Here is a 22,771-nt window from a genome sequence, read left to right on the forward strand (position 1 = left end):
GAGTATTAGACGAGCGTTGTAGTAAGCTGATGATGATGATGAGAAATATTGTAGTAATACGATGTTGGTGGCGTTCAGTAGTGTATAACCTCTTTTTTTCCTGACACTGGCTGAAAGCTAATTTCCATTGCGGGGCAGATATACTATATAACTTATGTAGTTAAAACAAAAGATGGGCAAAAATACTGGAAAATGAATGTGGCTACATTATTTCCAAGAGTGGCATGGGTAGTTGCAGAAAAGTGGCTCGTTATCGACTTGTGATTATGGAACTTGCTCAATTAACTAAGAATGATCAAATTATACCAACAACTATCTCAGGTGGTTTTTTGGTAGTATTAGCTGGTCAATTAATCATGGATTCAATTAATCATGGATTCAATGGCGGGTTCTTCAGAATCTCCCCGCGTGGCGCTGGCATCTTTGCCCCTGCTGGAACTGGGTTTTTACTCTTGAAATCGTCTGCCATCTGCTCGAATGTTACCCATTCCACTCCCTCGTGCTTGTTGATGTGCTCGATAATGCTAGATTAGTTGTCTGTAGTCAGTATTCTATCTACTAGGGGCGAAAAAGTAAAAAGAAAAAAAGGAACATACCGCTCGTGCATGAGAAGGACATGTGGCCGGCCAGAGACGTCGGGGTGGATCGTCATGGGAAATATAAACTCATCGTATTCACGGTAGAAATAGTCGAAGTGATCCTATACAAAAAGGACAACAAGACATTAGAAAAGAATGCTCAGATGGTGCTGAATCCGGGATGGGCAAAAATGCAAAAAAGAAGAAGAAAATAGACACTTACCTTCCAAATGTCCTCAATATCCCTCGGATTCACCCACCCATGACTATTCGCCGAATTCTTAATAAACATCATCGGCGGCAAGTCATCAATATACCAGCTGCCCGGGATCTCCACAAGCCCGGTCTCCTGGCCTTTGACCAACGGCTTCATCCAGTCCTTTGCCTTCTTCGTATAATCAATCTTCGTCCACGTATCCCCCGTCCGCAGCCAGTACATCTGGCAGTCATGATGCGCCATCGAATGGTCATACTCAATGCCATAGCTAAGCAGCAGATCCGTGCCCTCCGCGCTCGTCTCCCACCAGGGCGCCACGGTGCCCCGGGGCGGCTTGCCACAGAAGTCTGTGAGGAGGCGGTAGGTCTTGTCGAGGACGTCGCGCTGCTGTTCAACGGTCATGTCGGACGGGTTCTCGTGCGAGTAGCCGTGGAGCCCTATTTCGTGGCCGGCATCGCGCACCATGGCACATTCTTCTGGAAAGGTTTCCAGGGAGTGGCCGGGGATGAACCAGGTGGCTTTGATGTTGTATCTTTCGAAGAGTTTGAGGAGGCGGCGGACGCCGATTGTGCCCGCCCAGAGGCCTGCAGTAGATGATGTGTTAGATAGAAGAGGAATATCTTTTAAAAAGGCCTACAAGGTTGGAATGGGAGTGTTGTTCAGAGTAATTTCTCTTTGGTTTGTACATGTACCTCGACTGATGTCATTTGTGCTATCTTCACCGCCGTACGACCCTAGCCAACCTGCGACGGCATCGATGTCAACGCCGTAGCTGACTAGAACTCGCTTTTTGCCCATTTTGTTGCTTGGTGGTAGATACGCTGAGTTTTCGATATGTTTAATGCCAAAGGGTGTATATTTTACTTCAAAATTGTCCCGCAGATACGAGTTCTTAGATCGAGAAGTACGAGGAAGACCGTCAAATTCAAATGAAAAAGCTTAAGGGATAAATAGGAAAAATGACCGATCACTTCCACAGATATGAGACTTTAGTCCGCAACTGATTCAGAACAAAAGAGCCACCTGTATCCTGAGAGCCGCGAATCTTCGAATGGGCCAATCTATCCGTGCCAACTCTTGGGTTCAACTAGAAATAATACACCCCGCAGCATGCCGTCTGCATCTTGCCGTTGGAGTCTCAATGTCCGAGGGCGGGGTTGCAACAAATTGACTAAGTTAGGGCTAGGTGCCATGATCGAGAAATGGGGGTTTGGTGGGATGGCGAGAAGGGTCTGTGAAAGTTCAGAAAGGATTTCAATTATGGCCACGGCGTAGTTACCAGCAATCAGATGGCGAGTGATATAGAACCGGGGCTTGGTTCCACTCGGCGTTGGTTATCATTTCTAAGCGGCACGGTTTGTAGAAGAGATACATAGGAGAGATGATCAATTATTTAGATAGTGCAAGCTCTAGTGACTGGAGGAGGGGCAGCTTCCTTTTATTTTTGATTTACCTTTATTTACTACTTTTGTAAGAGCTAAGTTGCCCAGGAATCAAAGGACAGTGTAATTCAGGCAAAATCCATATCTATTCGTGAATTTGAAGAAACTCAGCAACTCATAGTTATCCATATACTTCAACTCCTTAACAATGTCTAGAGTAAGGAATCCACCAAGTACCTCATCTGGCCTTCGCCTTTCAGATGTCTATCTATAGCTAACCACCATCTAAAATCCTATTTCAGTTCTCTCTCAAGGGCCGTACAGCTCTGGTAACAGGCGGCGCACGAGGATGCGGCCTGGCCTTTGCAGAGGGCCTCGCAGAAGCTGGCGCAGACGTCGCTATTTTCGACGTAATAGATCCAGCTGAAGGATTTCACAGCATTGCCAATAAATATGGCGTCAGAACTGCATTCTACAAGTAAGGGCATAAATCAATATAACAAAATCAGAAATATATCAATTCCCTCTTAAGAAAGCACTGACAACCATTTTCAACTTGACAAAAAAAAAGAGTCGACGCCAGCTCCAAAGACTCCCTAGAAGACGGGTTTGCCAATTTCAGCATCGACTTCGATAACAAACTAGACATCTGCGTGCCCTGCGCGGGCATAAATAGACATCTTACCTTCTTAGAATACACCTACGAAGCGCACCGGGAACTGCTCGACACAAATGTCATGGGCCTGTTTTTCACAGCGCAGCTGGCCGCTAAGCAGATGATTGCCAACGAGACCAAGTGCGGTAGCATCGTGCTGGTTGCGAGCATTGCGAGCTACATGGCGATTAAGGATCAGAATAGCTCGGCGTATTGTGGGACGAAGGGGGCTGTGAAGGCGATGTGTCCGGCTATTGCGAAGGAGTTGGTGCCTTATGTATGTTCTTGTCTTTCGTTTTTTCTCTCTTGATTGATTTTGGGAAATGTAAACTGATGGCTGTGTCTACTTGAAATAGGGTATTAAGAGTTAATTCTGTATCGCCTGGATATGTTCGGACGGAGATGACGGCTGCAGTGAGTAATTTTCCCATCTCTTCCCCCCTAGAATGATGTGATCTAACCCGCTCATGATATTTCCCTCACCTCATTGAGAAGTGGAAGACCGATATCATGAACCACCGGTTAGCAGAGCCCGATGATATTAGGGGCGCTTGTGTGTTTCTGGCAAGTGATGCTAGTTCGTATATGACTGGGCAGGATATTTGTGTGGATGGAGGCGTCACGAAATGGTAACTCATTTGGTCAAGGAGAATGATCACCTGTATATAAATTAAATGGAAGCTATCAAATCCCATGTCGACGTGACAGTATGCTTATTCTTCAAATTCGCTTGCTAGTTTATTTTCTAAGCTTTTATTTCAACTCTTTCTCATTCATTTCATGTAGGGACGAGACGATAATAAGACTATTCTATATCTATATAATATCCAGTGCCGTTGGAAAGAATAGTTAATATATCTCAAGAACCAATTCTTACGATCCCCGCATAACCTTTTCGATAACCACAGCAGCACCCAACACTTTCTCCTCCTCCAATTTCTTCCCCACAATCTGCAGATTAACCGGGTGTCCTGCCATCGTGTCCACATCATACAGCCCCCAGTTCCATTCATCAAGCTCGTTCCGCGGCTTGTAGGGCGTAACAGGAAGTCTATCTCTCTCCTTACAAACCTCACCAGCAGGAAACGTAAGCGCCGAATAATCCAAAAAGTTCCACACCTTCGTATACCCGACCCAGCGACAGCACCGATGCGGGACGGAGACATGCGGCATCGTCGGCGCGAGCAGCACATCCACTATCCGATTCGACTCCGGCCCGCGCACCCAGTTCCACTTATCCAGATACCGCTTCTGCGCGGCGATCTTGCGCTTGTTCAGCTGCCAGTATTGGTAGACGGAGATGGGTTTGCCCCTGTTAACGAGCCTCTCAACATGGGGGAGGAACGGCTCGCCGGCGGCCATGACGTCGTTGCGGATATCCTCGCCGCCGTCGACGGTGTAGAAGGTATCCATGATATCGATGCATTCTTGGTGGCCGTCTGTGTTCCAGGGGATGACTTCGTGGCCGGCTGCTTGGAGCTTGGCGGATAGTTCGTGCAGGACGCGCTGGATTGGGGGGTGGACTTTTACGACGCCGTCGTCGAGGGTGAGGCCGATGACGAGGGGGCGTGATTGGATTTCGGTGAAGACCTCGTTGCGCCAGGGGAGCGGGGCGCAGCGCGGGTCGAGGGCCCATGGCTGCGAGTTCGCGAGGTGTTGGGAGATGTATATTATGGACGAGAGATCGCGGGTCATGGGCCCGATAGAGGACGGAACGTGTTCTTGACCCTCCGTGGAGACGGCGGTGCCATAGTAGGGCAAACGGCCGCTCTGGTTCCGTGAGATTGTCAGAATATATACAGATGGAGATATGTTGTGGCAGGTAGTGATTATGGATCGATGAAACTTACACTCGGTTTCAGCCCATATAAGCCTAACATATGCTGAAGGATCCGAATACTGCCGCCAATATCTGTTCCAAATCCCAAAATCGAGGCATGGAGGGCGAGAAGGACACTTTCTCCACCAGTCGAGCCTCCAGGGGTGAATTTAGAGTTGCGTGGATTCACAGTCAGGCCGAAAAGGGGATTTTCGGTTTCACACCACTAAAACTATCTATAAGTACGGGAATCATATTCTTTTGAGACACTATCATATACGCACCATGATACTCTTAGGTTTGTCTTTGAAAGAATGATAGCCCCTAGGCTCTTCAGAATCTGCACCAGAGCAGCATCTTCAGCCGCCGGCGAGAAGGAACGCCCTACATACCCCAGTGTTGAATCGACGCCCTTGAGATCAAACTGGTCCTTCAGTGTGACAGGAATGCCATGAAGCGGCCCCTTAACCTTGCCCGTTGCTTTGAACGATTTATCAAGCTCCCGGGCTTGCTGGAGCGCTTCTTCAAATACTATTTCGGTGAGGGCATTCGTCTACATGCAGAAATGGCCCGTCCGCGCTCATTAGGAGGAATCTTATCAACGAGCGCCAAAATAAGAAATTTTAAATATGTTGGCGATCTAGTATCGCGCGTACTAACCAGTTGATGTGCCACTGTTGCTCTATGGGGTTGGTTTTTATTTAGTCAGAAATGAAATCCAGGGGAAGAATCTTTCCTTCCTAACATAAACAAACAAACACGACAAGAGAGGTGTAGATTGATTGGTATAGGAGAAGCTTGCCAACCTCTTGATATATGCCAGCGTGACATCCTCAGCAGTGAATTCCCCCCGGCCGACGGACTCATGCAATCGCTCGATGCTGTCGATTTCAGTGATAGTCTGAGCAGCCTGGGGCTCGATACGAGACCTATCCGCAACATTTGCTACTCTTTCGGGCCTGAGATGGATGTCATCGACAAAATAAGGATTCAGAGCCTTGTCCCTGAGCGATCTTTTTTTGGCGACAATTTCTTCCCATGGCTTCAGGGTGCTCATTGTGATTGACGGCAACTACTTTTGTTGTGATCTGAGTACGGAGTACGTTCGTTAGTTTTCTATGCGAAAAATATCCTCTGAATTGAAAAATAAATATTCACCAACCTTCTCTAACCCTTTTTTACCTCCTTCTTTTTCTTTTCTTTTCCTTTCCTTTTGCCTTTTTTTGTTGGCATCATACAAAGCTGCTCTCTGGTATCGAGGTTGCGATCGCCGAGGTAGCCCTAGCCCGATAGCGATTCGGCTCTCCAACTGCCGATTGCCGAGCCCGGCTGGGGGTGTTCCGTACGGTCAGGTGTGTACTGTAATAACGGAGTATTTCTGTATCAATACAGCGCTGTCCGTATGGATGGGATTTAACCAAAAATGGGGGCTTCTTAACTGGAGTGTGGGACCTCCCCTACCCAAAAGTGCTTAACTAAACCGCCCCTTGCTTCGGGCTCCACAGCGCTAACCATCACTGCTACGATGGAAGGACCCTGCCCCGTCTGAGCCTAGTATCAGCATCCACAGCTTCCGATCCAGTGAGGGGTAACACAGAAACAGCAGTGTAGACAACCACCTTGAGAAACAGACCCTGATGTCTGATCTTCTCGGGCAACTGCAATTCACAGTGGCGCCATGATGTGATGACACTCTTGACACTTTGGTTGTCTGACAAAGGAAGTTCTAGCGCTGAAACCAAGAGTGAGCAGCAACCGTTCTGCCGGAAAGGGTGCCGTAGCTTGATGCTGCTAACACTCACAGGAAGCGTAACCCATGTGGCGCGATCGTCTTGAGACTTTCTCCTATTTTAATATAACCCAAGAATTTGCTTGCATCGCTCTATCATGAAAAGAGCGCAGTCACAAGTCTCTCCGAAAAAGCTCAAGATGGGACCCAGCGCTGATAGTGAAGGATTCATGGACCATGACGGCGTGCAAAGCCCGCTGCCGGCCACAACGGTAGCTGTGGTGGGTGCAGGCCCGTCAAGTTTGATGCTTGCGTATGTAGATCTCTCTCTCTCTTATCTCTCTTTTTCTTTTTCTTTTTTTCTTTTTTTTCCTTTTTTTTTCCTTTCTTTTTTCCCCTTTTTTTTTCCCTTTTTTTTTCCTTTCTCCCCCCCCCCCCCCCGGGGCACCCCCAAACCACCGCTATTTACTTCCATTGCCCTAGTGTTTAAAATTATTCATTATTTTGACCTTGACACTGACAAGAGGAAGGCAGATCAAATCTGGCCCGATATGGAATAAAAACCACTATTTTGGATGACAGGCCAGACAAGACGTCAACTGGAAAAGCTGATGGAATGCAGCCAAAAACCATCGAGACTTTCAAGCAGCTCAGACTTGCAGACGACCTCCTGAGAAAAGGGGTCAAGGTTTACGATATATCTTTCTGGGTAAGCTACGGGGGTGCTCCAACCCGCACGAGAACGAATGAAACCTCTAACCTTTACACCCAGGAATCTACAGCAGACAAGCCTCTTCAGCGTACAGGTCGCCAGATTCATTATCCAAATCATGTCGGGGCGTCAGATCCATACATCTTGCTGGCGCATCAGGGGATGATAGAAGATATCCTGATCCAAGACATGGAAGAGCGAGGAGTTTCTGTTTCGCGCAGCAGTCCGTTCATCGAATGTTCAAGCTCAGCTATAGGCAGAAAAATCAATGTCGTCTATAAAGACTCCACAACCAAGGCACCTAAGACGATAGAAGCGGATTATCTTGTTGGATGCGACGGCGCACGCTCGAAAGTTAGACCTTTCATACCTGAGGCCAAGCTGATTGGTGAAATGACAAATGCGTCATGGGGGGTCTTGGACGGTATGTAGTGTGTTTGAACTCTACATGTATTATTTTCATTTCCCTAATCAAGATGGAATCCATTAGGTGTTATTGAGACGGATTTCCCAGACCTGTGGAGCAAAGTTGCTGTCCGCACACAACATGCTGGCTCCATTCTTTGGATCCCAAGAGAGCGCACTATGACCCGGCTATATGTCGAACTTAGCTCGAAGGACGGCGATCGGATGGATAGATCCCTTGCCACGCCAGAATATGTCATCAGCAAAGCCAGGGAAGCGATGGCACCATATACTTTGGAGTGGAAGAGCATTGGTTAGATATCCGATTCCTACCCTTTTGGGCATCACATCCTAACTTCATCAAAACAGAATGGTTTGGTAATTACGTCGTGAGCCAGAGGGTTGCCAATCATTTCGCAGATCCAGAACTACAGCTTTTCATCGCTGGAGATGTAAGTCTGCTGTTAGTGATACGTCGCTGTCGTTTACTCACTGACAACAAACTAGGCCGGTCACACTCACTCTGCCCTTGCCGCCCAAGGTGCAAACACCAGCATGCATGACAGCTTCAATCTTGCCTGGAAGCTAAACCTGGTATCACGAGACCTAGCCTTCCGCTCCCTCCTCGCCACATACGAAGAGGAACGGAAGAAAATCGCCCGAGACCTCATCGACTTCGACACCGAGCACGTCCACGCATTCAGTGAAGGCGATGAGGCTCTCGCGCGCAACTTCGACGAGAACATCCGCTTCATCTCCGGCGTCGGAGCAGAATACGCGCCCAACATCCTTAACCAGGTGGGCTCTACGCCACTGCCGCCAGGCTCATCAGTCAACCTCCTGAAGACCGGCAGCCTGCTTACACCGGCACGAGTCTCCCGCTACATCGACGCAAACCCCATCGACATCCAGCTCGACATCCCTCTCCTCAGCCAGTTCCGTATCTACATGTTCATCCCGAACCTGCAGACTGGCGCAGCGTTCCTGGAAAGCCTGTGCAACTATATTCAGTCATCAACATCCTTCCTCTCGCTCACCAGCATGCGTGCTAACAAGTCCTACGCCGCAAATCCACCTGCTGTCGCACCGCTGGATGACTTCGCCCAGCTAGACAGATACACACCCGTGTCCAAGCTATTCACGTACGCGCTTGTCACGCGCACTGCGAAATCTGATGCGGAGATTACCGCTTTGCCGGCTCTGTTGCGGGCCAGCCGATGGACTTTCTACCTTGATGATGTCATGTCTGGTGGCGGGTGCACGGAGAAGTGGTTGGGTGATGTTGCTGCAGATGAGGTAGCGATTGTGAATGTTCGCCCAGATGGGTATGTGGGGAGCATTGGGAGGTGGAGAGGCGGGCAGGATGCTGGGAGAAAGGCGGGAGGGTGGTTGGATGCATATTACGGGGGATTTTTGAAGGTGTGAAGAAGTTGGTAGGTTTGTTTTGTTTATTTTCTTACTTCTTAAATTTGAGGATAGATGAGTAGAAGAAGTTGCCTCTTTTATCTATTGATATGTGTCCGCATTATGTTTATGAAGCCAAAGAAGCATGTGACTCTTTTTGCAATCATTAACTTATTTTTCTTTATATGTGGTCAAGCTCATACTTTGTGCCAACGGCATTTCCTCTATCTATCACTATGAGTGCCATCTGCTTCGTTGTAGCTATCATTGAAAATGATTAGTTGTATACAAGGGGTCCCTTCCAGCATGTCTTGGCGCATGAGCTTATTCTTTCCGGCCCAATGGCGTAACGAACTAGACGCCTTTAGCGCCAAACGCCAGCGGACTTTGATCTCGCCAAACAAAGTTCAAGGTTGTGTGTGACCTCTGTCACAATTCCTTTGGCTCTCTACCAGACAATACGTACCTTTGTAACCTCTTCGTTGCTTACTGCTCATGATCATTTATAGATTAAAGGGAGATGATTTAACAGCCTCCTACACAACCACGACATCCGCATTTCCAGCCGGGCAACCTCAATTAAGGAGAATTCCGATCGTCACTTTAAAAGAAAGATAACGAGAGAAAAAGGGCAGATAAATTCAAAGATGGTCTATTCGGGCAGGAAATTAAAATTTTATTGTTTGCTTGATCGCCTTTACACTCTAAGTCCGCGCCCAGTACGACAGGTGGGCATCAAAGGCCCTCCATTTTTACCGATCCTCAAATAATAGCGTGGCAGCAGGTGTGCGAACCTGACTATTATATTTATTACCGCAAGATAATTAGCTTCCATTTACGATCTTTCAACGCGGTCCATGCTCGAATAGCCATCCAGGCAAACCCTTCACGAATCGCTGTGGCACCACCGGCATCCCAGGAAATTACCATGACTCCTATAGCGCCATTAGCAATGTGGCCGGAGTCCCAGCTGCCTCTGTTTTGGGCTACAGCGATGACTTCAACTTTGTCACCTTGCTTTAATGAAGATGCCAGGTGGGCCCAGGACACATGCGTGGTACTGTCGGGTCCTTGGGAGAGGGCAATTTCCTGGCTATCAGACGCAGAGTCGCCACTGGCAGACCAGCTTGTTACTTCAAGATGTGCGGATGCAGACCAGAAACACAGAACTGATTGTAGGTTGGCGGAGGTGTCCGCTGACAGGTCATCGAGCGAGACTTTGTAAGGTCTGGATGTACGATCAGAGATCTTGGAGCCGTCGCTGAGCAAATCAACCGTGTCATTGAACTGGGTAGCTTGTTTCAATTCCACCAATGATTTCCCGTTTTCAGCGACGCGGTAGAACCTGATACCTAAGCTTTCTGTGGTCAGGGGCTGGTTGGCGAGTTTCGTCTGTCCATCGCTTGTCCAACCGACCCACGACCAGCTGGGAAACTGATTATTGTCTCCTGTGGAGATCCCTGAAGCCTGAAGCCCCTGTCGCCGTCTTAGTTTATGGCTCCTATGACCCCAGGCCAGGGCGGATTCTAGAAAGGCGCTTGGCATACCCCAGAAGAATGCCTCTTCCATTGACCTCTCGAATGCCTGTATGATGCCATGAAAAGCGTTTAATCCATCGTGGTCGAATGTCAGCGCGCGACCCGAGTATTCCTCGAGAAGCACCCGATAGAAATGGTCAAATGTCGGGACGTCAGAATTCCACGAGAGGTTCAATTCACCTCCGCAGAGGCTTGTCCTGTGCGGATCTGGTGAGACGCTGGGAATTTCGCGAAAGCTATCTTCACACCAGAATGCCTCTTCACATTCCCAGAAGACTTGCTCTGCTGTGAAGACGAGGCATCGAGCTGCGAGAAACCTCTCTTGCAAAGTCCAAGCCCGTGTGTCCCATATAGTTTCTCCAAGGTATCCCTGGGCACGTCCGGTACGAAGATCGACCTTTACGCCGAGGACAGGGTCAAGGGAGCCTATCAAGGTAGCGTTTCCAATCTGGAACGGTTCTGGTTCTAGATTTCGAGAACCGGGTCTCACTCCTGGAAGGTGTGAGTTGGCATCAGTGCACGTGGAAGCGATTATGACAGCCGTCGCTAGGGTGTAAATCGAATCCATTTTCGAGATGAACTTAGCCTTATCCTGTGCATCATCCTGTATTATGCATAGGCTATCGATCCAGAGGTACCGTTCCCCAAGCCCCTTGGTGACTTGCAGGGCATCTTCCGCTATGTTAGGAAGAATGTTCGGTCCAAGGGACCCTGGCGTTGAGAATGTTTGGAGATTGTCTTTGAGTAGACGAAGAGTCTGCGCTTTTCCCCAGACATAGCTCAAACACACCCATCGGTCATCCTCATGGGCGAAAGTCAAACGTCTCTGATCGACATCGATGACTCGAGGCCTGATTTTCTGAGTTCCCTTGAATATTTGAGAGCACTTTGTCCCATGTACCTCTTGACACAGCTGTTTCCAACGTTTGAAGAGTGCCAGATCTGCCACTAGAGGCCTTCTACGTCCACTATAAGGCGCGATTCTACCGGGAGCCGTGGGGTAATTAATACTGTTCAATCGAAAATCTGGAAGATCAGGAGCATGTGGTCCTTCGTGTCTTTGGAAAAAGAACGTTAGAAATTGCGACTGGCCACTTTCATTACCACTTCCGAATCTTGGGATAGAGCAGTGAACCCTAATCCGATCAGAATAGGCCTTCATATCGGCTGCGGGACAAATGTCTTCATCCCTCCTCTGAAACACCTCATGCCAATCCGTCTCGAGGCTCACCTCTATGTGGCACCTCGAAACATCAAAAGAGGGTTCCTGGCCGCCTTTATTCTGCGCAATCCACCCATTGATGACGTCGACAAGCTTCTTGCAGAAAGCACATTTGCTGGAGCTATTCAGTAATGCGGGGAATTCCCTCCGAAAGGAATAGGTGTTGCTTGAATACTCCGACGAACGGTGGAAGCCGACATGTTCAAAATCTAAGTGACGGCATACGAAGCAAAGGCCGTGGGTTGTCGAATTATGACCTGTTGATTACTTCCTAGATGAGAGGGGGTTGTGCTTCAACAACAGGCCATACGAGAGGATATACTTACTATTTATGTCGCTGAGTTTGTGGTCTTCCGCGCTGGACTCTACTAATGATATCGATGATGTCGAGGCGACAGCAACTGAAGACATCACGCTATTTCCTCTAGTACGGGCGTGTCACTGAATTGGGCTCCTTTATCAAAATACTTTTATGCATCTATTCCCTATTGCTGAAATCGACACCGAGGGTTTGTGAGGGGCAGGATCCACTCTTCGCAAAAGTGAACATTCCCACGTGATTTAAGCTCGAGGAGGGCGCATGCTTCTCTTTTTTTGGCATTGTTATTGAAAATTCTTGACAAGAGCCTGAGTCCCTCATGAGTCGCTTACTTGACGTCACGGCTTAAGCGCATTGTACCCAATGATTTTGGTTTGAAGAGTCCCGCTTTCTATCATAGAACCAAAATTTCAATCATGTTGGATATGAGATATCTGAACTTGAAACTGTCATACCAAGTTGGACATCGACTGGCCGTGTCGAGGAGGAATCATCGACTCTGGCTGCATCCATGAACAGCAAACCCGAATGCTTGGGGCTTGCCAGTACATTTCAAGACTTTCTATTCAACCTTGAAATTGACGGGCTGAATTGATGAACTAAATGGCATTTGGACAAGTCCATGTCGTTTCTGAAAGAATTAGGGCCTGTTCGGTGCGTCCGTACTTTTTGAACGCAATAGTGGATCTCATTAAAAATAGCGTATTTAACTACCAATTATTAGTAGCACCCACCACCACACTACTCCGTATTCCATAACTAATTGAGATCACTCCATGCTGGCTTTTTAATTTCACATTCAACGCGGACGCGTTGAAATCATATTCTCCCAAATCTATGGTTGATATGATGTCTCATCAATGCAATATCTGGATGTGGAGGATGACAATACTCAAACCTCTACAATTCCACCTTGTCATTCTGCTGTTGACTATTTTCCATGCTGATGATCTTCGCTGACAATACTCTTCTGTATGATGGAGAAAGAAGCTCACAAAAATGTGTTCTTTTTGAATGGAGTCCAGAGTCAGTTCAAAAAGAATGTGTTTTTGCAAGCTTCTTTCTAACCAATATTAGTTAACTGCCTCCACTATGAACACTATTCTACACTATATTGTCTCTAAAAGTGCTATTCTACACTGTCACACACTGTTGAAGTTAAATACTGCTTATTCATAAGATCTTGACAAAAGATGCAAGTACAGCTGCTCAATCCACTGAACATCTGGCCTTTTTCATCCATACTTTGCACAAAGCAGCTGTAATATTAGTACAGCTGCTCTGCCCACCAAACAGTTGTTATATTGGGGCTGTACTTTTTTAAAGAAGTGGAGATCTGTACAAAAAGAACGAGTACACACGGCCGCACCGAGTGCGCACCGCTCATGAGTTGACGGTGTCTCATTCATAGTGGATACTTATCCTGCACGACAATGTTCACAAGACGACTTTCATTGGACTTCAATCGAGTGGATATCAAGATCACTCTCCACACCGAAAGCCAAGCCCCTAGAGGGCGTAGCAGTGGCAGTGAAACCGGGTAGAATAGTTTCGCAGCAACCTTCCTTGCTACGAACTAACCAAGAAAGTGTCCCTACGTGTGTTAGCTAGCAAGATAACATATAAAGATGGTGCACCACCCACTACCCCCCCTCCTCCCCCCCCCCGGGATTGTCTTGCCACTTTTTCGCTCACATTGTTTCCTTAACACCATAGTTTGGCGTGAGGCAAGATACCAATGACGACGCCAAATCAACCGGATGGCCGCGAGCCCATCATTTCGATTTCTGCCGCGTGGAACTCCTTCATCAGGCTATCCGGCAGCTTTGATTTGAAGCCGAATGAAGAAGATATTGTCCAGCTTCTCCTAGTCTCGAATTTGGAAATAGCAAAAGTTAGGCTCTTTGCTTGGGGCAAGGTCATTGGATTAAATTCGGGTGAGAATGTCGGGGCGCTGCAAAACTATACAACACGGCTAAACCAGGAACCCATTGGTGAAAGAGTACTTCGCCATATGCTTGCCGTTGAGAAGATATTTAACCTCTTCAAATCGACAAGGGAATTCCATGGGATGACTATTCGCGTCACTAGCTCTGTCCCTACGGACGGTGGAAATGGTAGTGGGTCTGCTGCGGGGACAGCATTGGCGGATATGTCATCAGCACTTAAGCAGTGTTACAGAGCCCTACACAGATGTATGGGTAATTGGTCTAGCGTGGAACTCAACAGTAGGATAATGTGGTCTATTCACGACAAGTCAGAATTTGGTTTGTTCGTGTCTGCTTTTGGGAATGCTATTGAATCCTTACTTGCCTCCTTTCCCGACTTGAAAAGAGACGTTCAAGAAACTGTGCGCAATGCGATACCCTACGAGGGTGATGCTGCCGGCAGCAGTGTACTCGAACAGCTCCTACAACAAGCTTCCTCCCCAGCAGAAGCCTATCAGGATGCCGTTGCCGAAGTGGAGTCGCTTCACAAAAGTATTATTTCCACTTCTGGCGACTACCACATCCCTGCCATCGCTGGTATCAAACATATCTTCATGCCGTTAAGTCAAGACCCTCCTATGTCGAAGGCAGAATGGAGTGCTGCTACAGCACAACGCCAGGCGGCAATCAAATTTTCCGCGGCGGTGTGTCGTGTAGGAGAAAAGGGGGAAGGTAGGGTAGTTATAGCCATGAATCAGAATTCATTTCCATCTTTGCACGTCAGTGCGGCTGCCTATTGGGAAGAATTCTGCCAACCTCGTGAGAGCTACGTGCGTGCTATAAAAGAAGAAAAGGGTTTCATGGAACCGACTCACTCTTCACTCAGTTAGTCCCCCTTGAAAAGTGGTTGCTCATATGGATGAAGCTGATGGCTTTGCTACCCAGCACTTTATCATCGAGCACAGTACATGAGAAGACCTCCATTCCGCCCATTCTATCGTAATACAAGCGAGGAAGTAGTATTCTTCGATATGGAAAGTGAGCCGAGATATCAACACGTCTACCCTGGAACATTAACTGTTGAGGGCTTTGGGCTGGAGGCGTGGAGATATGCGAAAGAACACTCAGGCCCACAATACTCTCACAAAACCGCATTCTTACAAAAAATGCCTGCGGTCTCACTGACCAAGCTACTTCGACGATTTGAGGAACTTCAGTGCGTTGATAGGCCCTTCGGTTTGAACATACAGGAGGACGCACTTGACATTCGCGAAATTTTTGGCGACAGCTGGTAAGACTAATATGCACAAACATACTGTTGCGTTATGCCTACCGTTCTACCACGTCTAACGGTGACATCACGCGAACTTAGCTTAACTCCATTCCAACGAGTCCCAGACGCAGGGTCTGAGATCCAACAATTATGCTCACTACTCGACATGGATAATAATTTCCGTAATTTTACATCGAGTTCGGGTCTCGCAACGGCATGGGTCGGAGGGTCATTGCACCCTTTCCTTCGGCAAATTATTCTGTCAAGGGAGCTGGCACTCCGTCTCGAGTTCCATCCAAATGCACCGCTGCCGGACATGTCGCCCAAGATTGTAGCGTCCCTTATTGTTCAAGACTTGTATTTTCAAAACGCAAAAATCTCCCTACAGGACAAACCCATTCAACTCAAGAAAGTGGATAATCCGGACGAAATACGAGCAGCAGAGGACTTGAAAACCCAGGGTAATGCAGCATTTGCAAAGGGCGAACATCAAGCGGCGGTTGATTTTTATACACAGGCCATCAATATTAATCCCTCAAACGCTGTTTTCCACATGAACAGGGCAGCAGCATATTACCATATGAAGAAGTACGATCAAGCAGCTGAGGACGCAACCTCTGCGACCCAACTTGACCCCCAGTACATCAAAGCATGGGTTCGTCGAGCGGATTCAGAGTTGAAGCTGGATAAGGCAAAGAAAGCATACGATTCCTACCGTATAGCAATCGAGCTTTCGGGTAACGAAGCCACTGTGTCGATGGTAGAAGGACTTGACAATGCTGAGACGAAAATCAGAGCAGATATGCAGAGAATCCAGGCAGAGCCCGTGCTCAGCAGGAGGCACGCTCTTCAGAAGGCATTCCTGGACGAGGACTGGGACATGTCTGGGAAACTTGGCACTTTTACCAGCTCTGCCATTGAACGGCAAACCCAGGGACTTCTTTCGTTTGCTTCACAGATGAAGTGGCCGTATATCAATGAAGTTGAGGATTACATCCCCAAAGCAGTGGAGAACTTCCGCAAATCTGGCTCGAGTCCCCTCCTCCTATTTGACTGGTTTTACGGCTGTGTTCTACCAGGAAAATGGACTGCGCTCACAATCATGTCCTGTCTTATCTGGTCCTCGCCGTCGGTTCCACTCGCCGAACCCGCGCCGTACTACGAATGCGGCCTTTCACTACCAAGCCAAACGTATTGGAGAGTCCGAACTGTATTAGGTAGCGTTCTCGGCTGCCTTCCAGGAGTTAAGTCACTGTGCGGATGGATCGGACCATGTCCACCGGTGGAATTTACCGACCCACCCTCGCACGCAACAAAGGATTTCAACAAGAAGCCACATTATGTCCATCTCCAAGCAGATGACGCTGCTATTGTAAAGGATCTTTCCACTATCCCTCACTTCGATCCCGAGGCTGCCCATCAACTATTCTTGGAGGCCTGTTTGCGAAGCGGGGAAAGCTTAGAAAGTATCGACTTCCTAGAGAACATAGTAGATCCTAAGAAATGGGTGATCCCACAACCTCTCGCTCGAGCAACAGCCGTTACCTGTTCTATAAGCGCTATCCAACTCAAAGCCTTACCCTCCGACACTTGGTCGGAAGGGTTGAATGAGGCCCAGCTTGAAAGCCAGACTCGATATCGAGCGAGCATTGTGATAGAGGTCAAAAATGGCTCGCGCCAAAAGACAGTTAAATATGACCTGAATTACAACTCGATTTTCGTAACCTTGCCGCCATGTCATCTTGGAAAAAGGGAATCGCATGAACTCCATAAGAGGGAGCTACTAAAGGAGAAGGAGATGGACATTTGGGCTCTAATAGGCGGGTCATCGAGGCGTTCGCTAATCCCAGGCTTCCGGACTGGTAGTTCTCTTGGTGACCGCTCCAATATAAACGACGATGTCACGATCATTAATGTTGGTAATGTTGGTAGTAGCGGGGAAGCTGAGGTTCTCGCAAGAGCTTGGTGCTCGGAGCGTGGGAAAAATGCAGTAATCCGACGGAGCGGAGGACCTTGCTTAACATGTGCGATACGAGCGGCGCGTCCTCCTCCAGTTGGGTTGGGGACGGACGTTTTGATTTGGCTCTCTTGAACCATTTTACGAAACAGGAAGCCGAATATGCATTTTTGAATGATTTTCCTTCTCATATTTTAAATGTCTCCAGCACCCGAGGCTGCGAAGGCTCAGCCTTTCCTACCAGTTTCATCGTTCAGTTGTGGGCTTGGAAAGTGGCACCATCCTAAGATGAACCACGGTGGTGCTGACGACCAGGCCAGAGGTTATTTTCATTATTTTTTAAAGCCTATAGAGCATTCAACTATAGCAAATGCAAAGGGATCTCAATTTGGTTATATCCTTTATATCCTGCTCAACCCTTCTCTGAAAATACCGTTCCGCGCAACCAAAATAATAAAACAAAATGCAAAAATTCTTTCAGATAGATCACGGTTAAATATCGTCATATACCCTAAGAAATAGCAACGAAAAACGGTTTCTGCCCCTCACCCTTAACAACATTACTCATCCTCACCAACTTGTCCCCAACTGCCAACCTCAGCTTCTCCGCCGTGGCCGGACTATCCAGAACCAACTTCTCTTTGACTCCATGATCCTTTCGAGCACTGAGCAGCGCATCTCTCAGAGCGAACAGAACCGTGGCGCCCAAGAACAGCGGTGGTTCACCGACGCCCTTACTGCTCTGGATAGACCGGAGGTGCTTCCACGACACCCCTTGCAGGAAGCTAACATTGAACTCTTGCGGGATGTCGCTGAACCCAGGAATCTTGTATGTGCCGGGGCCACGTGTCGCAAGGTGGCCGGATTTGCTGTGCCAGAGGGACTCTTCGATGCTGTAGAGTCCTTGTCCCTGAACAAAGGCTCCCTCAACTTGACCGTAGTCGATGGCTGGATTGATTGAACGGCCCACGTCCATTTTTATGTCGGTGCGGAGGACGGTGTGGTCCCCCGTAAGGACGTCCAGTTCAACTTCGGTGCAAGCAACGCCCTAGAAACATATCATAGTTCAGCAATCCACCATTTCTGACAAATAGGGAGTAGGGGGTAAATTAAGTGAGCCATACCTGAGTGAAATAGTAGTACATTGGTTTGACGGTGTCCGGATTATAATTGCCCCATTTATGGCCGATCTTGGGCATCTTCCAAAACCCTGTCGCAACCAAATTCACGCGGTCTCTATATGCAGCATGCGCAATTTGCGAGAGCGGCGCATCCCTACCAAATTTCTCCCAGTACGGTTTGAGACGTTCGTTGAGCTGGTCACACGCATTCTTGACTGCCATGCCATTAAGGTCACTACCAGAAGACGCAGCCGTGGGCGAGGCGTTGGCAATCTGATATGTTGCAGTGTCCTGCGTATAAATGGAGTCTATGGGAGCGTTCAACTCTTGAGCTGCAACCTGGCACATCTTCGTATACAGGCCCTGACCCATTTCCGTTCCACCATGGCTGAGGAGGATCGAGCCATCAGCGTACATTTTCACAGATGCACCCGCCTGGTTGAGATGGATTGCTGTTGCGAATGAGAGGCCGAATTTTGTTGGTACCAGGCAAATACCGCGCTTCTTCCACTTGTTTCGGGCATTGAACTTGGCGATTTGCGCCTTGCGCTCGTCATACTTGGCTTCCTCTCGGACTTGCTCGAGCAACATCGGAACATGCCAATCTTCATCAATCACTTGGTGGAATGGGGTCCGTTGACCTTGTTCGTACAGGTTCTTCCAACGGAGCTCGTCTACTGGCATGTTCAGCCCCTCGGCAATCGTATACATGAAACTTTCAGTGATAAACATGGCCTGTGGTCCGCCAAAGCCTCTAAAAGCAGTGTTTGTAACTGTGTTAGTTTTGCATACCCATCCACGGATATGTGCATTGGGGAAATAATAACAATTGTCAAGATGTGTGCAGCAGCGGTCCATGACAGCTCCGCTCATATCCAGGGACCACCCGGCATTGCCGTAGCAGTCCGCATCAATGGCGACAAGCTTTCCATCGTTCATTACACCAATTTTGTAGCGGCACATAATGGGATTTCGTTGTCCGCTTGTCATCATGTCTTCGTCGCGGTTCAACATAGCTCTCATTGGGCGTCGTTCTTTTTTCGCAGCTATCGCAAGTATAGCAGCTAGCTGAACGCTTCGAGACTCCTTGCCACCGAAAGCACCTCCCATCCGTTTGACTCTCGCATTGATACGGTTGCTTGGAACTCCAGTCACGCGGCTGACAAATTCCTGAGTCTCCATTCTGCGGCTTTGTTAGTACCTGAACTGTTATGAATTAAATACAAAGAAAAAAAAAAAAATACTTACGTATTTTGAGTTGAGGACCAAACATCCATTGTACCATCCTCAGCATGAGGGACAACCAAGGCAGCATTTGTCTCTAAGTAAAAGTGCTCTTGCCCTCCACATCTAATCGTTCCCTCGAAAATTCTGTCGCACTTGGCGAATACCTCCGCCATTTTCTCGGGTGGTGCACCTTTCCGAAGTTCCTTTCCATGCTTGAAGAAGCTCTTCGCTTCGATGGCTTCATCAATGGTCAAGATAGCCGGTAAATCCTCATAAACCACCTTAACAGCTCGTGCTGCAGCTTGTGCTTTAAGGGCTGTCTCGGCATATACCATTCCAATTGGCTGACCATGTGAGTGCACCTCGTCGAGCGCGAAAAAAGGTTCGTCCTTGACAATAGATCCCCAAAAGTTCATTTCGGGATCAACGCTATGTTTGTCTACGTACCCAACTGCTAAGCCCGGAGCAAGAGCTGTAGTCCAGTCCACTGATATGATCTTTGCGTGGGCCCTTTCTGAAAGAACAAGTGCACCGTAAAGCTCATTTTCTTGATACGGCATGTCATCAACATATTCTGCCTCGCCAGTAGCGTGCTTCAAGCCAGAAAGATGGGGGATCTGCTTGCCAACAACGCGTTGTTCATGGGGGTTATAATTATCCCTGGTCCCGATGGAGATATTTCGGTGTATTTCCTCAACAAGTGCCTGGTCCACTTCTGCGAGCTCAAAATCGGCATTCACCTCGTGCCAGAATCGGAAGAAAAGCGACAAAGCTAGCGTCCTACGATAAGCCGCCATACCTCCCGGGACGTCATAGGGAAGCGGGAAATCCTCGAGCAACGTTTGAAGTGCTCCATCGAGGGTTTCCGCTACGGACCACTTTTTCCCTATCAAGTATCTGATTGTTTTAGGAGCCAGAACAGTCATTGGCGCCATCCCGCCATACGCCAATGAGACATCTTTAACGGTATCTCCTTCATCAAATCGAACCCTGAAACCTGCCGTGACAATGGCAATGTCGTCATCCTTTCGCTTGGCTTGTTTGTATGATTTGGTCACTTCGCGAACATCTGCAGGGGGAATAGGGACGCGAATTTGAGTGATGATTCCCCCTTGGGGTAGTGCAGTTTTCCGATATCCACGGAACATGGTTACCATTGGAATCGAATGCTCCTTCTCCGCTGTCTTGGCCACTACAGTTGCATTTATAGCCAAAAGTACTGGGTTCATATCTGATATAGGGGAAGCCGTAGCAATATTTCCAGCTAGTGATGCCACATTTCGAATCTGGCGCCCAGCAAAGTATCTGAGGACCTTCGCCATAGCACTGAAGACAGACCCTCTTCGGCCCAGTTTTGAGGATAGATCATAGCAAAGATTTTCAATATCGGTCAATGGCGCATTCCCACCAATAACAAGTTCCTTCGCCTTTGATAAATCAGCGGGAATCGATATTGTGTTCATCTCCTCGATGTCCGAAACAAAGACAGAAACAGCAAACTCTGAGCCTTTAAAGCGGATCTCAACTTGGATTTCGCTCGCACCGCTGACAATGGTTGCAGATGGGAATGTAGCCATGATGTCAACTAATTGCTGTAAATTCGTTGGGCGGAGCCATATTTTCTTCTCGTCGCCATAACATAGGGGCTGGTCGACAAACTTCGATAGTGCAGGTGGGTAGATCAACTCTGCTGAGGGAGTATACTCGGCAAGCTCAATCTGGGGTTCTTTTTTACACGCCGGAAGTGTGATTTCTTCGGAAAGACTAGTCTCAGAGCTATTGTCGTCTACAGAAGTGGAGCCAAGCGATGTGGAGGGATCCGATGCAGGGGGTTCCTTACTTGGCTTATCGCGGCAACATCCCCCAGGTCTTCCGCATGAGCCACTTGAGGATTTCGAAGCTTTATCAAACTGGCCTTGTAGATACGTCGCTGCCTCATGTTCGGTATCCTTCTCAGCATCGACTGGAAGAGAGTTCTTGCCTTCGACCAGCTGCCCCTTAAGGTCCTCAACAATGAAAGTCCTAGCGGCTTGTAGAATGGGCTTGTAACCCGTACACCGACATAGGTTTCCATCCAGATGGCCTTTCATTTCAATATCGTTTTCTGATAGAGAAAATTTGCCGGTTTCCGGGTCATAAGCATTTCTAATAATGGAGTACAGGGACATAACTATGCCGGGTGTACAAAATCCACATCTGCATTGAATGCATATTTAGCATAAAACATACACGACCCCTTTCCGAAAGGTAAGATATGACATACTGTGACCCATGAAGCTTACCCATCCGTTCCTGCAACGGGTGAGGCTTATCAACACTCCCAAGCCCTTCCACGGTAATGACATGTTTCCCGACAACTAGAGTAACAACCTGGTTAAACACAAAAAGACAACAGTCCCTTGATATACCAGAGTGAAATTAGAATTTATAAGTAAGAAAAGCGCGAACTCACCTCCCACTAGCGGGAACAGACAAGCATTTACAGACAGGTGCTTGATTCTTCTTAGGTTTTTGGCGTCTCTTACTTGTAGCACCACCGTGCAAGCGCCACAGCCACCCTCTCCACATCCCAACTTTGTTCCTTTCAAACCACGCCGTGATCTGATAAAGTCCAACAGAGTCCAGTGCGGGTTAGGGTTTCTCAACTCAACCTTGGCCCCGTTGAGATAGAACTGCAGGACTGAGGTAGTATATGTGGATTTGACAAGTGCCTGCAGTGCGTCGTCGGAGGGGATGGAAGCCGCCTCCGAGTTTGGTACGGGGAGACCCATGATGAATGGAAGAAGTTATAGTATGATAATAGGAGATACGAGCAGAGCTACAGGACGGGGGAATATGGGGCGTTTAAAGTGTTTCGTTGCATGATATATAAAAAAACAGGCCCTTTTGGAATGACAGCCAAGGAACGTGAGAGTTGCCGCCAGAGATTCAAAAATGTTATAGTCCGCTCCTCCGTTCGCCGCGCTGTGATAGGGCGCAGGACACTTACACAGGAAGTATGGAGTTCTGGCTTGAGACAGACAAGATGACAGTCCAGAGCCAGATGCAACGAGTCAGGATGGATCAATTTGTCATGACACGACCTAGATGTACATGTATATGTACATACATATGTATGTAGAGTATGCGCTGCATGGATGTATATAACCTTACCAGTTTGATATTTTTGGTATTTTTGGTTTCCCCGCCTTGCCCCTCCTCCCAAACTTCTTGACGCTCTAGGGTAATAAATAATACGCGTGTTTCTTACGTATTGTATGAAACAATGGTCTTTGTCTCGGGCGT

General features: G+C 48.0%; 7 protein-coding genes across 10 annotated transcripts; 3 read left to right on the forward strand and 4 right to left on the reverse strand.

Moving 5' to 3' along the window:
• Nucleotides 1–102: 102 nt before the first annotated feature.
• On the reverse strand, nt 103–2,237 carry BDBG_09392 (Arp2/3 complex subunit Arc16). The gene is made up of 4 exons (XM_002620166.2): nt 1,488–2,237; nt 802–1,379; nt 597–700; nt 103–524 (listed from the first exon to the last, which is right to left on the reverse strand). The coding sequence occupies exons 1-4, from the start codon at nt 1,591–1,593 to the stop codon at nt 371–373; spliced, it is 942 nt and encodes a 313-aa protein (XP_002620212.1). The 5' UTR covers nt 1,594–2,237; the 3' UTR covers nt 103–370.
• A 148-nt stretch (nt 2,238–2,385) lies between these two features.
• BDBG_09393 (oxoacyl reductase) lies at nt 2,386–3,203 on the forward strand (the record flags this gene model as incomplete). The annotated part of the gene is made up of 4 exons (XM_002620167.1): nt 2,386–2,394; nt 2,480–2,655; nt 2,749–3,109; nt 3,189–3,203. 4 exons carry the CDS (start codon nt 2,386–2,388, stop codon nt 3,201–3,203), a joined length of 561 nt encoding a protein of 186 aa, XP_002620213.1.
• Nucleotides 3,204–3,705: 502 nt separating this feature from the next.
• BDBG_09394 (acetamidase) lies at nt 3,706–5,708 on the reverse strand (the record flags this gene model as incomplete). The annotated part of the gene is made up of 5 exons (XM_031723985.1): nt 3,706–4,602; nt 4,683–4,877; nt 4,932–5,204; nt 5,312–5,333; nt 5,458–5,708. 5 exons carry the CDS (start codon nt 5,706–5,708, stop codon nt 3,706–3,708), a joined length of 1,638 nt encoding a protein of 545 aa, XP_031581375.1.
• Nucleotides 5,709–6,153: 445 nt separating this feature from the next.
• BDBG_09395 (FAD binding domain-containing protein) lies at nt 6,154–12,646 on the forward strand. 3 transcript variants are annotated; one of them, XM_031723986.1, is made up of 7 exons: nt 6,154–6,395; nt 6,456–6,693; nt 6,915–7,089; nt 7,153–7,516; nt 7,583–7,810; nt 7,867–7,949; nt 8,005–12,646. In XM_031723986.1, exons 2-7 carry the CDS (start codon nt 6,539–6,541, stop codon nt 8,920–8,922), a joined length of 1,923 nt encoding a protein of 640 aa, XP_031581376.1. In that variant the 5' UTR covers nt 6,154–6,395; nt 6,456–6,538; the 3' UTR covers nt 8,923–12,646. The 3 variants fall into 3 exon arrangements, with proteins under 3 accessions (XP_031581376.1, XP_031581378.1, XP_031581377.1); XM_031723988.1 differs by having other exon boundaries at nt 6,460–6,693; nt 8,005–9,179; XM_031723987.1 differs by having other exon boundaries at nt 6,154–6,693; nt 8,005–9,270.
• Nucleotides 9,020–12,706, reverse strand: BDBG_09396 (uncharacterized protein). Its single transcript, XM_002620170.2, has 3 exons — nt 12,313–12,706; nt 11,988–12,249; nt 9,020–11,918 (listed from the first exon to the last, which is right to left on the reverse strand). The coding sequence occupies exons 2-3, from the start codon at nt 12,070–12,072 to the stop codon at nt 9,712–9,714; spliced, it is 2,292 nt and encodes a 763-aa protein (XP_002620216.1). The 5' UTR covers nt 12,073–12,249; nt 12,313–12,706; the 3' UTR covers nt 9,020–9,711.
• Nucleotides 12,659–22,642, forward strand: BDBG_09397 (tetratricopeptide repeat-containing protein). Its single transcript, XM_031723989.1, has 3 exons — nt 12,659–14,793; nt 14,854–15,199; nt 15,281–22,642. Exons 1-3 carry the CDS (start codon nt 13,719–13,721, stop codon nt 17,271–17,273), a joined length of 3,414 nt encoding a protein of 1,137 aa, XP_031581379.1. The 5' UTR covers nt 12,659–13,718; the 3' UTR covers nt 17,274–22,642.
• BDBG_09398 lies at nt 17,125–22,702 on the reverse strand. 2 transcript variants are annotated; one of them, XM_031723991.1, is made up of 6 exons: nt 21,939–22,592; nt 21,750–21,843; nt 21,327–21,682; nt 19,508–21,239; nt 18,263–19,442; nt 17,444–18,186 (listed from the first exon to the last, which is right to left on the reverse strand). In XM_031723991.1, the coding sequence occupies exons 1-6, from the start codon at nt 22,255–22,257 to the stop codon at nt 17,650–17,652; spliced, it is 4,218 nt and encodes a 1,405-aa protein (XP_031581380.1). In that variant the 5' UTR covers nt 22,258–22,592; the 3' UTR covers nt 17,444–17,649. The 2 variants fall into 2 exon arrangements, with proteins under 2 accessions (XP_031581381.1, XP_031581380.1); XM_031723990.1 differs by having other exon boundaries at nt 17,125–18,186; nt 19,508–21,682; nt 21,939–22,702.
• Between the last annotated feature and the right edge of the window lie 69 nt (nt 22,703–22,771).

The sequence above is a fragment of the Blastomyces gilchristii genome, assembly GCF_000003855.2.
Source record: "Blastomyces gilchristii SLH14081 genomic scaffold supercont1.41, whole genome shotgun sequence".
NCBI classification, from domain to species: domain Eukaryota; kingdom Fungi; phylum Ascomycota; class Eurotiomycetes; order Onygenales; family Ajellomycetaceae; genus Blastomyces; species Blastomyces gilchristii.